At 36.8% G+C, this 13,895-nt stretch overlaps 1 protein-coding gene across 1 annotated transcript in view; it reads left to right on the forward strand.

Annotated features, from left to right (window-relative positions):
• LOC103144853 (perforin-1-like) overlaps window positions 1–9,429 on the forward strand; it is a 12,999-nt gene extending 3,570 nt beyond the window's left edge. The window contains exons 2-10 of the mRNA XM_007562010.2: window positions 2,198–2,460; window positions 2,541–2,620; window positions 4,139–4,184; window positions 4,450–4,595; window positions 4,682–4,820; window positions 4,911–4,991; window positions 6,635–7,131; window positions 7,215–7,308; window positions 8,967–9,429. Of these exons, the coding sequence (XP_007562072.1) occupies window positions 2,200–2,460; window positions 2,541–2,620; window positions 4,139–4,184; window positions 4,450–4,595; window positions 4,682–4,820; window positions 4,911–4,991; window positions 6,635–7,131; window positions 7,215–7,308; window positions 8,967–9,179 (1,557 nt within the window). The 5' untranslated portion in view covers window positions 2,198–2,199 and the 3' untranslated portion in view covers window positions 9,180–9,429. The remainder of the gene's footprint in view (window positions 1–2,197; window positions 2,461–2,540; window positions 2,621–4,138; window positions 4,185–4,449; window positions 4,596–4,681; window positions 4,821–4,910; window positions 4,992–6,634; window positions 7,132–7,214; window positions 7,309–8,966) is intronic.
• The last annotated feature ends 4,466 nt before the right edge of the window (window positions 9,430–13,895 follow it).

Below are 13,895 nucleotides of genomic sequence, written 5' to 3' on the forward strand. Positions count from 1 at the left end.
TATAGTTTATTGATTTACAGGGACATGTTTGTAGAAGATAATTTTCTTATGAATTGATTAGGGTTGCACCAATTGCAGGTTTATGGCTGATCCCCTCACAAGGTTACATCAAAATTGTTGAGAATCAGAACTCACATCAACGTTTGTCTTATTTAATTACTACAAATTGTAATCTATAATTTAATATTATTTAATAAAGCCAAGCTCAGTCTCTAACGAGGGAATGAAGAAACTTTTTACACAAGGAATGATCACTGACATGCTGATTTTTAACCGAGTCTGAGAATTTATTAACTAAATAGCCCAACTTTACAGCTGAATTATTCTGTGAATAACTTATTTCTTTAACTGCAGGCATGTAACCTAACTACTGATAAGATAAAAAAGGACTATATTGAATAAGAAAAGGGGAATATAATCAGATTAATGAATGAACATCATTGTTTTGTTCCACAAATATCTACTGGCTGAACCTTTTTGTGTTATCTAGAACTTTTTACTAATGTTTCAACCATCATTAACTGCTGCTCCCATGAACAAATACACTCTAACTCAAAAATCTGATATTAGCTTCAGCTTTCCCCCAGAAAACTTGCTAAGCTCGGTGGTGGGGACACCAAGGCAGTCCTCCAGTGGTCCACCACTGTTAAGGAAATGTAAAACTATTACTGGGTAATTAATTATATGTTACAGGAAAACATCTAGCCCACAACTGGTCTGAAAAACAACAAATAAAAAAAAATACAATTAAAATGAATATCAATCATATGCACTTCTGTTTGATACAAATTAAGTCAGCAGCTCCATAAGGCCCCCCGGGACTCAGGGGCCCCATAAATGCTAATATTTTAGCACAGACCACAGACACATACATGTAACATTTGTGTTATTATTAAGATTATCAATGCTGCTAAATTTGATTTAATGATTTCAGCATACGTAAATTAAAATCTTTTAAATTGTTCAACAAGCTGGCAAGTTTATTTTGTTAAAAGTTCAAAGAACAATATTCATAGTTAGATTTTTTTGTTACCACAGCAACAATCTGATGTTCTGAGTTTAATCTTTGCGTTTGAGCTCTGTTTGTTCACAAATACAAATTAGTAGACTGCAATTATAACTGATTGTTTTTAGGTTGACCAACTAAACTACTCCCCCTCTCCCAGTTTTCATTAAATCTAACACAGAAGCTGTTAGAGGTGCTGATATTTTTATCAACAAAAGGGGCCCCTAACTCAAATTCTGCTCAAGGCCTTATACAGAAAACGTTTTGGTTGCTGGAGTTAGTGGGACAAGATTTTCAGATATCCTCACGACTGCGCGCATTAACTCTGGCTGACTAAGTGGGCAAAGCGTTTGGTATGGTTTGTTGCATTGTGTAACCGGAAAAATAATAATAAAATAATATAAAACAGTGTGATGCATGACTACGAGACGAGAGCTGAAGCTCCTCACCAGGCTGAACTTGCATGATGAGGTTAGCACTGGTCAGTTAACCACTAATGCGCGATCCACGCTGAGGTAAGCTTTATCAAGGCAACGTGCAGAGGCGCCAGCTGTGTGATTGGTCCGCTCTCTGGCTTTAAACGCTTAACGTATAAAAATTCCTGTATTTTAGAAATTAATCTGCTCCGCCAGTGAAACGCTCAGCTCAACAGAGACGCTTGCAATCTGGCTTTAAAACAAAAAAGAAAAGAAAAAAGAATTAAGCAATTTAAAAAATATATATGTTTCCCTAAACCCATAAACAAGCAACGCTTAGCCTGGCTAGTAAAGCATGGCAGGTGCCAGTCTTATAATACACTGGGGGAAACCCTAAACTTACTGAAACACTTATTTAAATGTCATATCTGTTTACAGTGCCATTCAGTTTAAGAATCTTATGTATAGCATAAATTAAAATAAATTCAGGATATGCTGCTAACACAGGACTATAATATTGAATTGAATAGAATTCAGACTTAATGACTAAATAGACTGTGGATATTACTTTCCCATGTATTAAATACATTTGAATATTTATTGAAATAACTATGCATTTAATTCATACATTTCAACTTTTATGTACATTTTTACCTTATGTATCTTTCTTATATGATGTTGTATAAATAAGTCATACAAATAAGGAAAATGCCATGCACTATGTAAAAAAACAGTTTAATTCCTTTTGTCTCTATCTTTTAGCTTCTGACTACAGCGATGCCGCCCGATTCAACTTCAGCTCTTCTCCTCCTAAGCGTCCTCCTACATCACTCCTCTGTTCTGTCCTGTCGGACTGGGACCCAAACAGAGTGTGATGCTGCTCCTTTTGTACCAGGACACAACCTGGTGGGGGAAGGTTTTGATATAGTCAGACTACAGAGAAAAGGAGCTTATGTGATGGATATGAGGACTTACCTGAGCCCCAACAAAACCTGTGTTCTCTGTCCCAACCCTCTTCAAGACGATGTCCTCCAAAAAGTAATGAAAGATGCATAAATAAACAGCTGCACATCTGAGTTGAGGGATTAACATTAATGCCAACTTTTCTTCATTTTAAGCTTCCATCTTCTGTTGTGGACTGGCGTGCCATCAGTCGATGCAGTGCTGACATCTTCAGTAGTCATCACACCTCTGCTAGGTAGAGTATTTAGACCGAATTGTGAACACTGTAAACATTGAGTCACATAATTAAATTAACAATTACAGGATATTTTTTTAATATTACAATTACATGTTCCAATCAGCAGTGTCTGTTTATTTGACCTTTATGTTGTTAGACCAACACACAGTGGATAATTCTGAAGTAGAAGCTAAATATGAAAAATGTGGTGTGCATTGATACTGATATTCTGATACTTATTAATACATTCAAGTACAACCAGTTGACTTCTTAGGTCACCCAAAATAAATTTATAATTCTTTAAAAAAATAAATAAAATTCACCTTTATTCTCAGCTAAGTTTACAGTTATGGTTAGAAACAGCATCATGAAGACCAAAGCCTGTAGCAGAGCACTGATCATGTTCTGCAGAACGGGGGCAGCCTAATGTACTGTAAACCATTTGGGCCACATTTAATTGTGTCTACTATCTTCTAGTGTGTTATTAAGGCAAATATTCATTTTATTAAGTTGTAACTCTTTGCTAAAAATATTTGCGCAGAATTTATTGTGATGTTTATTAAATTAGCAAATTATAATTTTTGTTCTAATCAAGTTGAATCAAGAATTTTAATTATTCAAATGTAATATAAGTATCTACTTTAACTTGATAAGGTGAGTGAAAACAATACAGAAATGTGTGTTCTTTAAGTAGGTGAAGGCCGTTTTTTCTTGCATATTGTGAAATTATTATTTGGTTTAAATTCCAGTATTAAGTTGAATCTCGCAGTTCAAGTTTAATACGCTAACAGAACTTAGCGTATTAAGTTCTGTTAGAAAGTTACAAGTTTCCTTGTAACTTTTATGAGTTACAAGGAAACTACAAGTAGGGCCTTGCTCTGTTCTGCGTTCTGTCCCCCAGTGTGAGTCTGGCCTTTGTTAGCTTGATTTGCATAGGGAAGTGATAACCACATCCTGCAAGCCCTAACCAAGCTAAGAGACAGGAACCAAAATGTGGAGTAAAGAGGACATGAACCAAATGGTTGTTAATTGTATAACTTTATCCCGGGACAGGAACTGGGGTTACAGATCAATCAAAGCTGTTTGCTTCAAAGCGGCCATCTTTCCTCTGTAACTTCAATAAAACTTCGTATGACTACTGGCCTTAAAACCAAAGGCTGAGCCTGCTCTCAGCAGGGCGGGGGTCAGGCCACAGAGCACAGTGAGACAGCCATTGGGTGGGGGCTATATAGTAGGAGACAAAGACAAAGAGACTAAAGATCTCACTGGGATTGCCTTTGGGTAACTCTGTATGCATGTTTGGTGCTTGAAGTGGAACTCCAAGATATATTTTGTACTGTTTAATAAACCTTGGTTGATTTTAACTCGCTGACTCTTCTGGGATCTCCTGCATCAGCGAACCTTAACTAGAGATCTCCAACAGTATTAAAATAACAATAGCTAAGTCCACAATTTCACTAAACTAGAAAGTTTCACTACCTAATTAAAATGTATAGATGTTTAATAATGATTTCTTCCTTTAAAATGTGCCAACAGCTCTCTTGTTCAGGCTTACTCATCCCAAGACAACAATGATTGGTCGGTAAGAAACATCTCAAAGTTGAACATTTCCGAATATTTTCAATTCAGCCCTGAGTTTTGAAAACACAACCCTGATAGAAACCATGCTGGTTGATTTTCTTTCTTTCACCATTTCATTTCAGTTCATATGTGCTCTTCCAAGAATTTTATTATCTTTTTAGTTTGCATTCAGTTAGAACTGAAGTAAGTGATTAGAATAGTGATAGAAAAATATGGCCTCTTGTTTAACACCTTATAAACTACATGTGTTGTCTTTATTTCATCAGGTTGGCCTGGATGTTCCAATAGATCCGGGGTCTGGCAAGTTAGATGTGGAAGGAACCCGCTCCAAAGCCTACAAGTTCGCTTTAGAAAGGAGCAAAGAGGATCGCTACACTTTCAGCATACACAGTGTAACCTGCAGCCATTATGGGTAGGATGGAAATTAAACTTTTCTCATTGAGTTCTGACAGGTCATGGTTATTGAAATGATTGTGCAATTTTTGTCTTGGTGTCTAGTTTTCGTATGTCAATCCGACCTTCCTTAAGCTTAGAGCTCAAAAAGCATTTAGAAATCCTTCCAAGTCACTACGACTCCTCCACTAAGAATGACTACGACGAGTTCATACACACCTATGGCACACACTTCTTCAAACTGGTGAGAACGTTCACACGCGCACACCTTCTGACTTAGTTACAGACATTGATCTGCAAGGAAGCGTTTTAAAGAACTTCATACCTTATTTAGGTTAATCTTGGAGGGCGCATGAGACGACTGACATCTTCACGAAGCTGTTTGTCCTCCCTGAATGGGTTAACCTCAAGTGAGGTAATAAAATGCACAAAACAACAGATTTTTGCACAACCATGTATGGTACTTCCATGATTCTAACACCTAATGATGAGTCAAATGTGACAGCTAGATTCTTTTTTACTTTGATTTTTCTAGTGGGCAGAAGAATGCAGTGTTCTGGGTGATTGTCTTGATGCTAGTACCTGGGAGCAATCACTGGTCAACAGCCAAATAATTGTCTGGGGTTTCTCAACTGTTTAAGAGTAATTTTGATGTGCTGATTACACAAATCGCACTGGCTTTGCCACCTTAGTCAACTTTCTGAATTAAGGTACATATTACGCTGGGATGAAGTCATGATGGCTGATTACTGTTGGACTCTGAAGAAAGATATCCCTGCTGAGGAGCATACAAGGCATTCAAAGAAACGGAAGTTCATGCCCTTAGTTTTGCATGAACAATGAAGACATAATTTTCAATGTACATGTACTTACCCTCATCAGCGTTTATTACTCAATTTACACAAATCCAAGTTTGTATCATTTAATTAATACACACTGTTAGAACTTTTTTTTTCTCCTGGAACATTTTTTAATGAGAAATATTAAAGTAAATAAACTGATAATGTCACAAAAATGTTATCAATTTAGTCAGAAGACTAGATTTTTCTAAATCAAATTAGAATAAAACCCTGACCTGATTGTCATTTTTGGATTCAGTGGTGTAAAACAGTCCTAATTCAGTTAAAAAATATATGTTTTTGTGACTCAGTGTGATGATGGTCTTAGTGTCTGACTGGTGTTTAGAACCAGAAAGCTACTGAAGAGCCAGTCACTGATGAGGGACATTGGACAAAGATGGCCAACCTGTCCTGATGTAGTCTTAATGGTATTTTACCCTAAATTACAGCAACTTATTTTTATTGTGGTTTTCTTGTCTTTCTATGAGTTAGTTTGTAACCATTTTGTCTATGTAATACAATTTATTTGTTGACGATTTAGCACAGTATATTGAACAGGCATATGACTATTACAACATGGTTTTAATGACAAATTTTAGATATTTGTTGAGTCGGTAAGTAATAGGTTTCTTTACATTGAGATAAGGGATTAAATAAGTGTTCATTTCTCCCTGCTCCTTTTCAGAGAGAAAAATAGTTGTGAACTAATTATTTTGTTATTGGTTATGTATGCACATGTTCTCTCTCTTACTGATTGCTTGTTTTCTTGTTTTTAAAAACCTTTTTGAAATAAATAAATCAGATTAATCAAATCAAATATTTTTAATTCTAAGTGTGTCATGAGGAGCAAACAACATGCTATGTCTCAAATTATAACATTCTTGATTCAGGCCACGTGTGTTTGCATATTGTTTTTGTGAACTTATACCGGTTGGCCAGTATGTGGCACTGTGTACAGTCACATATAAAATTACATTGATGTTTCTTCGGCTGCACTTATATTATTGCCAAATGAAGTTCATCACTTCCAACAATCTACTTTAAGCATTTTTCATGGGTTTTTTTGTTGTTGTTTGTTTTGTTTTGTTTTGTTCATTTTAATTTCTAGGGTTTTCTACTTGAAGGTATTCTTCTCTGCTTGTGTTTGGCTCTTTATGCAAATGTCTGGTGTGATGCAGATTTAAAAAAAAAAAAATCTATTTACTGTTCTTTCATCAAGGTCCACAACTGTTTATCTATGGGTGTTGCTGTTGGCTTGGGGAAGGTGAAACTCCCTACCGCTGTGAAAGCCTGCAGTAATGTCCTACAAAACCAGGACTCCTCCACTAACTACACCTCTGGTCTCCACCACCACCACACAGAGATGTCAGGAGGAAATGGTTGGGTGGGGGAGTTTTCACTTTACCAAAATGATTCCAAATCCTACCTGATCTGGCTAAAGAGCCTGAAAGAACATCCAGATGTTGTTTCGTACTCCCTTCGACCTCTCTATCAGCTCGTGCCAAACAAGGTTCAAAAGGCAGCAGTGAAAGCTGCTATTGAGCAGTATTTGAAGGACAATGCTGTGAAGAAATCTCCCCCCGAACCACACTGTGAGGGTAAAATTCCTAATTTGGCCTCTAACTGCTGCCCTCTGCAAGCATCAAGGGGAACTCTAGTAGTGACCATTCTTCGAGGCTACAATCTCAAAGGAGATCTTTCTGATGAGACTGAAGGGTGGGTTGATGTGAAGGTTGAAAACGAAGACCTCATGGAACCTGACAAGCACACCTTTTATATGGCTCCTCTTTCCTTCACAGCTATGTCCAGGTATTTTATGGTACCACGAGGCGCACCACCCGCATGATTGTATCCAACAATCCAAAGTGGAACGAGGATTTTAATTTTGGAAAGGTCAGTAAACTTTATCGTCACATATTAGCTAAAAAACCTCAACTAGAGATAAACTGATCCATTTACTCTGCTGATGCAGAAGAACTTAGAGTTAACACCAGCATTAAGTTTTGCGAAAGTAAAAATGTAATTACCAGAAGTGAGGAGAATTGGGTTTTTATGCATCAGTCTTGAAAGAAAGCTGATCCGTTCATTGGTGCCACCAATGAATGGCAAACAATTTGTTACCAAACATGGCACATTAGATGGAAATATCATTTAATAGGAGAAATATGCTGTAATTTCCATTGCAACTAGATGATGTTAAATTATTGATTATGAACTAATCTGTCCTTCAACTTGTTGCTCACATGAACCAGCAGCCACAATAACAAGAAAAGAGCACCTCCCTTTAGGCCCGACTCGTTCTTGTTTCGCTTCTCAGAACCAACCTGGGTGTCTGTGGACATGCGGCTCCCACACTCACTGCTCTGCTTAACCTGTTGTTGAGACAGGAAGTGCTGACCCTCTCTTATTGCTTTTTCAAATAAATCATGAGCATAAAAACTTGGCTTTCCAAACAACAAATATACAACATGAACCTTCAATGTCAAAGAAGAAACTTTTTGCCCAATTCTTTTCTCTGTCCTACTGATTGCTTTTTTTTTTCTTGTTTTTAAAAATCTGTTTGAAAGGAATCAGTCAAATTAAATAAGAGTAATCAAAGTATACAATGATATGTAATGCAGACAAACAGCATATTGTGCAGGCAAAACATTCTTCATGTTTTGAGATACTGGGTCAGCACCTGCATGAAAAGAATTTGGTTTTACTTGATTTATGCCTTCATGAGGCCATTTGAAGCAACTTTCAAAGTGACCGGGCGCATTTCAAGTTGTGTGTGGTCGAGTACAAATAACAGTAAAAACAGAAAAAAACCTGAAAATATTTGAACAGAAACCAACACATATATTGTGTAAACAGACACAGCCTAGCTGATGTATATCATATCTTGTGCTGTTGTGTTGTAACAAATCCCCCGTCTACACAGGAGATTGCACACACTCAGCAGAGTTTGTTTAATTATTATATAAACATTTAAAACCTAGAATAGTAACAGCCTTTCCTATTCAATGCGAGCAAGGACAATTTGAATGAAATAAAACAAAAAATGATCAGACACGTCAGCTTAGGAGTGCAGATGGGAGGGGCATGCTATATGTAATAAACATAAATCAGCTCTTCCAATAGAATTTGTTTTTATTGTTTCCGTCACTCTTGGAGTCCTTCATAATAAACAACACCAAACCAAATCTGAAACACAGTCTCCAAAACCCATGTGTTTTTGCTTTATAAGTTCGGGTAAAGTACATATGGACTATGGACTTTTTACAAACAAATTAAAATATAAATACATACAAGACAATCTTGTACATATAATAATACAAACCCTTCATTTTTTATTTCATTAAGTCGTGTTATTCTCTTGAACTTTTTCTTTTTTCACAGGATACTTTATTTCATTGTGATGTCACAATATTTTGGCTAAGATCGCACTGCATTTATCAACTTTTGAGATGCATGGAAAAGAGTTTTATTTTCTATATCACATTAAAAAGTTGACATTGAACTGGAAAATATGCATCTGAATGATCCTCCATTCAAATTTTCTCTTGAAGGTTGACACAACCCTGGCTCTGAAAATTGAGGTTTGGGATCAAGACTATAAAAATGACGACCTTCTCGCAAAGTGCGAGGAGTACCTGAGCCAGGGCACTCACACTTTCACGTGCAAAGGAAAGTATGGAAGAGTTGATGTTATATACACGCTGAAATGTGACCCGTATCTGACTGGAGAAAAGTGCAGCCGTTATCATCCATCTCCTAAGTGACAAGAGATTGATGAGTTTTGGGAATGAAAGCATTTCATTTCATCATGTAACATTAACTCACTAAATCTGATAGAAACTCATAATTTAGACTTAATCGTTTAACTTTGTTAAAGACCTAGCTAAATGTGTATTTATCATACAATGAAAAAATTCAAGATTCTGTGTAACATTTAATCACAAGAAATAACAATGCTTTAATGTATGCAAATTGTATTCCCTTTAATGACAATAAAATTGTTGAAATTGCTACGAGTTGTTGACTTTATATTTTCAACAGATCTTGTATAATTAGTTGTAGAGACGTAATTATGGATTATGACTTATTTGTGTTACTATAAAGTGTGTTGTTGTGCAGTAGCCAATCCCACACTGTTCGCTTACGAATCAGGTCTGACTACCGAGCAGCTCTCCATCTAACGGGTCTGGAAAGTTCCTAAACCAATCAAGTCTTACTCTGACTAGAATTACTGGAACAATCTATTTAAGCTGGTGTCGAGAGAGACTCATCTAGCCAATTCACTACCTACATTCCAGATGTTACAACCTTTTTCAGTTAGTGGAGCAATCTGCTGAGTCGCCTTACAGCTGCATATCCCCCAAAACCACACCTGTTAATGGTAGCTCTCTATTTAACAACGAACGCTTGTTAATGGGTTAGACTTATTTTAGTAGCTAGACATAAGCTCCAAGGGTGTTATTTTTAATAATCTATAAGGTAACCGTGCAAAATACCCTCTAATCTCTAGAAGCATGTGCCATTACTTTTTACAATCATTAAAAAAACTCAAAATTGATAGATAACCACATTAATTTGATTGTCCACAACTTATCTTAGAATTTTTCATACTTTGTTTAGCAAACTTTAAGCAGGGTCAAGCAACAGTAAGAATTTTAACAATCAAATATACATTTAGAAATTGCATACTAATCAACTCTCTATCCCTAACTATTGACACTATTATTATGGGAGGCTTTGGGAAGCAGCTCACTCATACACCAGATGATAGGCAGATCCCTGCAAAGGGTGACCTTGCAGTCTGTGGTGGAAGGTTTGCTTTGTCTCAGCAAAGCATTCTGAATGGAAAATAAAGGATGTTGACGTTGCCTTCTGATTTCGTCAGCTTACCTTCAGGTGGTGAAGTCTTTGTCCATCAGCCAAGTCTGTAGCTGGTAGATGGGGCTCCTGTTCAGGAAGAGTCACAGGGACAGCTGTCAGATCTGGAGCCATGGATGAGGGCAGTTTGCTTCTCTCCTTAGATGCGATGCAGTCTTAGGTTTCCCATTGGTCTTGGGTACGGTCCTCTGTAGATCTTCAAACTGGATTTGTTGTTGAACTCGACATCTGGCGTGGAGAATAAGCGGCTTCTTCCTCGTTCCAAGGGTTTTATACTCTCTCATCCCATGGTTGTGTATTGCAGACACTATGTGACTCCTTACTCGTATGGCCAGATGCTTCGTGACCTTTCACTGGTACCGTTCACCATCCCTTGTTGATTCAGTTCGACAAGGGATGAACTGAATCATCCCTTGTTGATTCAAGGGATGATTCAACGATCATCCCTTGATGATTGTTGAATCATCAACAATCATGATTGTTGAATGATGGCTAGATGGCTAGATGATGGCTAGTTCATCTGGACTAGATGGCTATTCAGATTTGCTTTTGCTGAAGTTTTCATTTCCTTTTTTTAACCTCTGGGAACTTATCCTTTTCTGCATTCCTATTTACTTATAATGCAAAGGTTACAAGGCCTCCCAGTACATCGTATGATCACATCTAATACATTTACAACCACTTTCCATTTTATTACAACCAAAGTAATCAACATTCGATAATTATTTAATCAGTACATTAATCAATACATTATGTACAACATTGGTTATTGACTCTGTGTCTCTATTACCATCATTTGTTACCTTCAAATCACTTGGGCCCATTTCACTTCTGTAAAATGGAAACCATGTTTATTTCACAAAATACTAAACTTTTAATCACCAATCAAAGAATAATTTATTTTCAATTATCAAATACCAACTGTCATGTATGCAAATTCTACATGAAACTGGAGAGATCTCAATATGCCAGTTTGCACAACAAGTGGCACATTAAAGTCTATTAACTTTAGTGAGCTATGTAGTTCCCTAACAACTGTCTATAGCTTTATGTCCAACTAAAATAAAAATAAAAAATTTACACAATTTTCACATGGTTTGCTTTGTTAGAAATGGCAAAGATGTAGTTACACTACAGGATGTGTCACAAAACTATATGGTCAAGACCTTCTGTAGCAGCAAAGAGGAGAACAAGGGGACATATCAACCTGATCATTGTTTCCTTACAGTTTTATGGTTAGAAACAAGAGGTGCTGATTAAATTTGTTGATTGACATGATCTTCCATCATCTATTCATGTTTGAAAACAGTGAAGTCATCTCATGAGCCAGAATGTTCAATGATTTTTTTTTTAATTAATATTATTTATCACTTAAAGGTCCAGGCACAACAGTTTCACAGTTTTCCTTTAGAAGACCTTGGCCTTAATCCTACTGGAAGACAGAAAGGAAAAAATATCATCTTTCCCTTCTGGCCTGCCATGATTTAGAAAAGTGTCGAGGTAGCTCAAGATCATCCTGTTTCTCCATGCTGGACATTTTGGTTTAGCAGTAACAGTACATAAAATTACGTATAAAATAGTATGTAGTATGTGAGCCACAATTGTTGCCATTTTTGGTGGATACAGGAGATACCTATTCCACTATGAATACTGTCATTCACATGAACTTTCTGATCGAACAGATCAGTGGTTGTTTTCTCAGGGGTGCAACGGACTCTGCTTGTCACCACACTTTTGCACATAATTGTGCATTGTTTATACGCATGGACAATTTCTGCTGAAGCAATTGGTGGAGCGACTGGCTGACAGCCGGACACAACTGAACACTCCAAGATTTTATTTTTCTTCTCACTTTGGAAACCTTGAATCCAAGCACTTGTATCCTATGGGCTGGCTTCTGACCTTTTTCCATGCCACCCTGTTTTAGCACCTAATCAGACTGAATGGTTCCAGGAGCCGTTTGAAACACATTTAGTAGGCAGAGACTGGACGTGTTTTTCTCAGGACATTTATGTGGCTCCCGTGGCTGTTGCTGCTGCAGTGTGTCTGACTTAGGATCACTTAGCTTAGATTAGCATGCAACATGAAGCTGTGCCACATATTTCTTTGGCTCTGCACCCTGGCCCACAGGCTAGGGAATTGGAAGGTGTAATAAAATGCTCCCTGCAGATTTCAGACTGACAGTATACTGATGCTCCTCTTGTATTGAGGCCACACGAAGCTTGTTATCACATTTAGTTAGTACAGTATGTAAATTTAAACTGCAGGTTTAAATTTGCATACACTCATTTACACTCATTCATCCATTTATTTAATAAATTTATTTTGTTTTATTAATTTTATTGTTTAAAACATCATCCCTAGTTATTTTTGTTCAAGAGCAGAAGTTTTACAGAATTAGAGCTGTGTTCTACGTGACTGTTTTTGTATCAGAAGCAGCGTTGGTTGTAAATTTGTAACTAGAAGAAGAAACTACTTAACAGTTTTTCTATGCACTAATGCCCAGCTGCTGCACAGAGAACAATTCCAAGAAAAATACACACAGAGTGGGTCAAATCTAGTAGCCGAAACTAAAGAAGAACTCCTGTCTGCTTTATGAGCGCAACACAATTACTGAATTAAATACTTAAATAAATTTCAACGGCTGTTATCTTGTTCCCTTATTGAAAGAAGCTAAATTTAAAGTTGCTTTTTATGCGTTTTTCTGACGTGATGTTAAACTATTCCTTCATTGCAGTTCCGGTAAAACTTTTTGTCCTACCGGAACAAACAGTTCTGGTAGAACTGTTTGTTCTGTTAGCGTAGATACTTTATACAGAACACTACCAAAATAAAAACCTCAAACTTTACCAGCCGTTACAAGAAACAAAGTAACTACATTCAATTGACCTTTAGACAATGTTCTGTATGAATCCTTATATCTCCAGGGCTGCTGCTTTATAAACCACAGTTCTCAGCTCAGCACACTGAAAAACATTGCTTGTTTCAACTTCTTTTCAGTCTGCTGTGGAACAGGTAAGACTTTTTAATATGCAGTGTATCTTTGTGTATAATACACTGCAGGATTAAAAATATTGTGTGTTTATTGAGTTATTAAAAATTGTTTATAGAAGATATTTTTCTCATGAATTTATTGCAGATTTCTGGCTGATCCCTGATTACAAATCCATTAAAAATCCTGACCTGCCGATTTTGATTTTGGCCTATATAAATATTTTTTTCTGAAATCTTGCTAAATATAGGAAGAAAGTTGATGAGTTACCAACAGTGGGGTGACTATTGTTAACTAAAAACATTTAGACATGATCTGCTGGGCCGGTCTGCTAGCCAAATCTCTCTCACAGCAGAGCAGAAGGTAGCAGTTGATTTAAATACCTTTGCCAAGGTAGATAAAAACGGTGGATAAGATTGGCTTCACATGTAAAAATCACCCGATTACCGATTTCCTAAAATTAGGGAAATCGGCACAAATAAATTGGATGGGTGATAAGCCAGTGCAACCCTAGAATTTATAATTTCACTGGTATTAATGTGGTGGAGGTGTGTGGCTGTTTGTTGAAATCAAAGATCTCTTGGTCTCCAAAGCTGAATTTGTTGATTGT

Source organism: Poecilia formosa, unplaced genomic scaffold (genome assembly GCF_000485575.1).
Source record: "Poecilia formosa unplaced genomic scaffold, Poecilia_formosa-5.1.2 Scaffold132, whole genome shotgun sequence".
In the NCBI taxonomy this organism is placed as follows: domain Eukaryota; kingdom Metazoa; phylum Chordata; class Actinopteri; order Cyprinodontiformes; family Poeciliidae; genus Poecilia; species Poecilia formosa.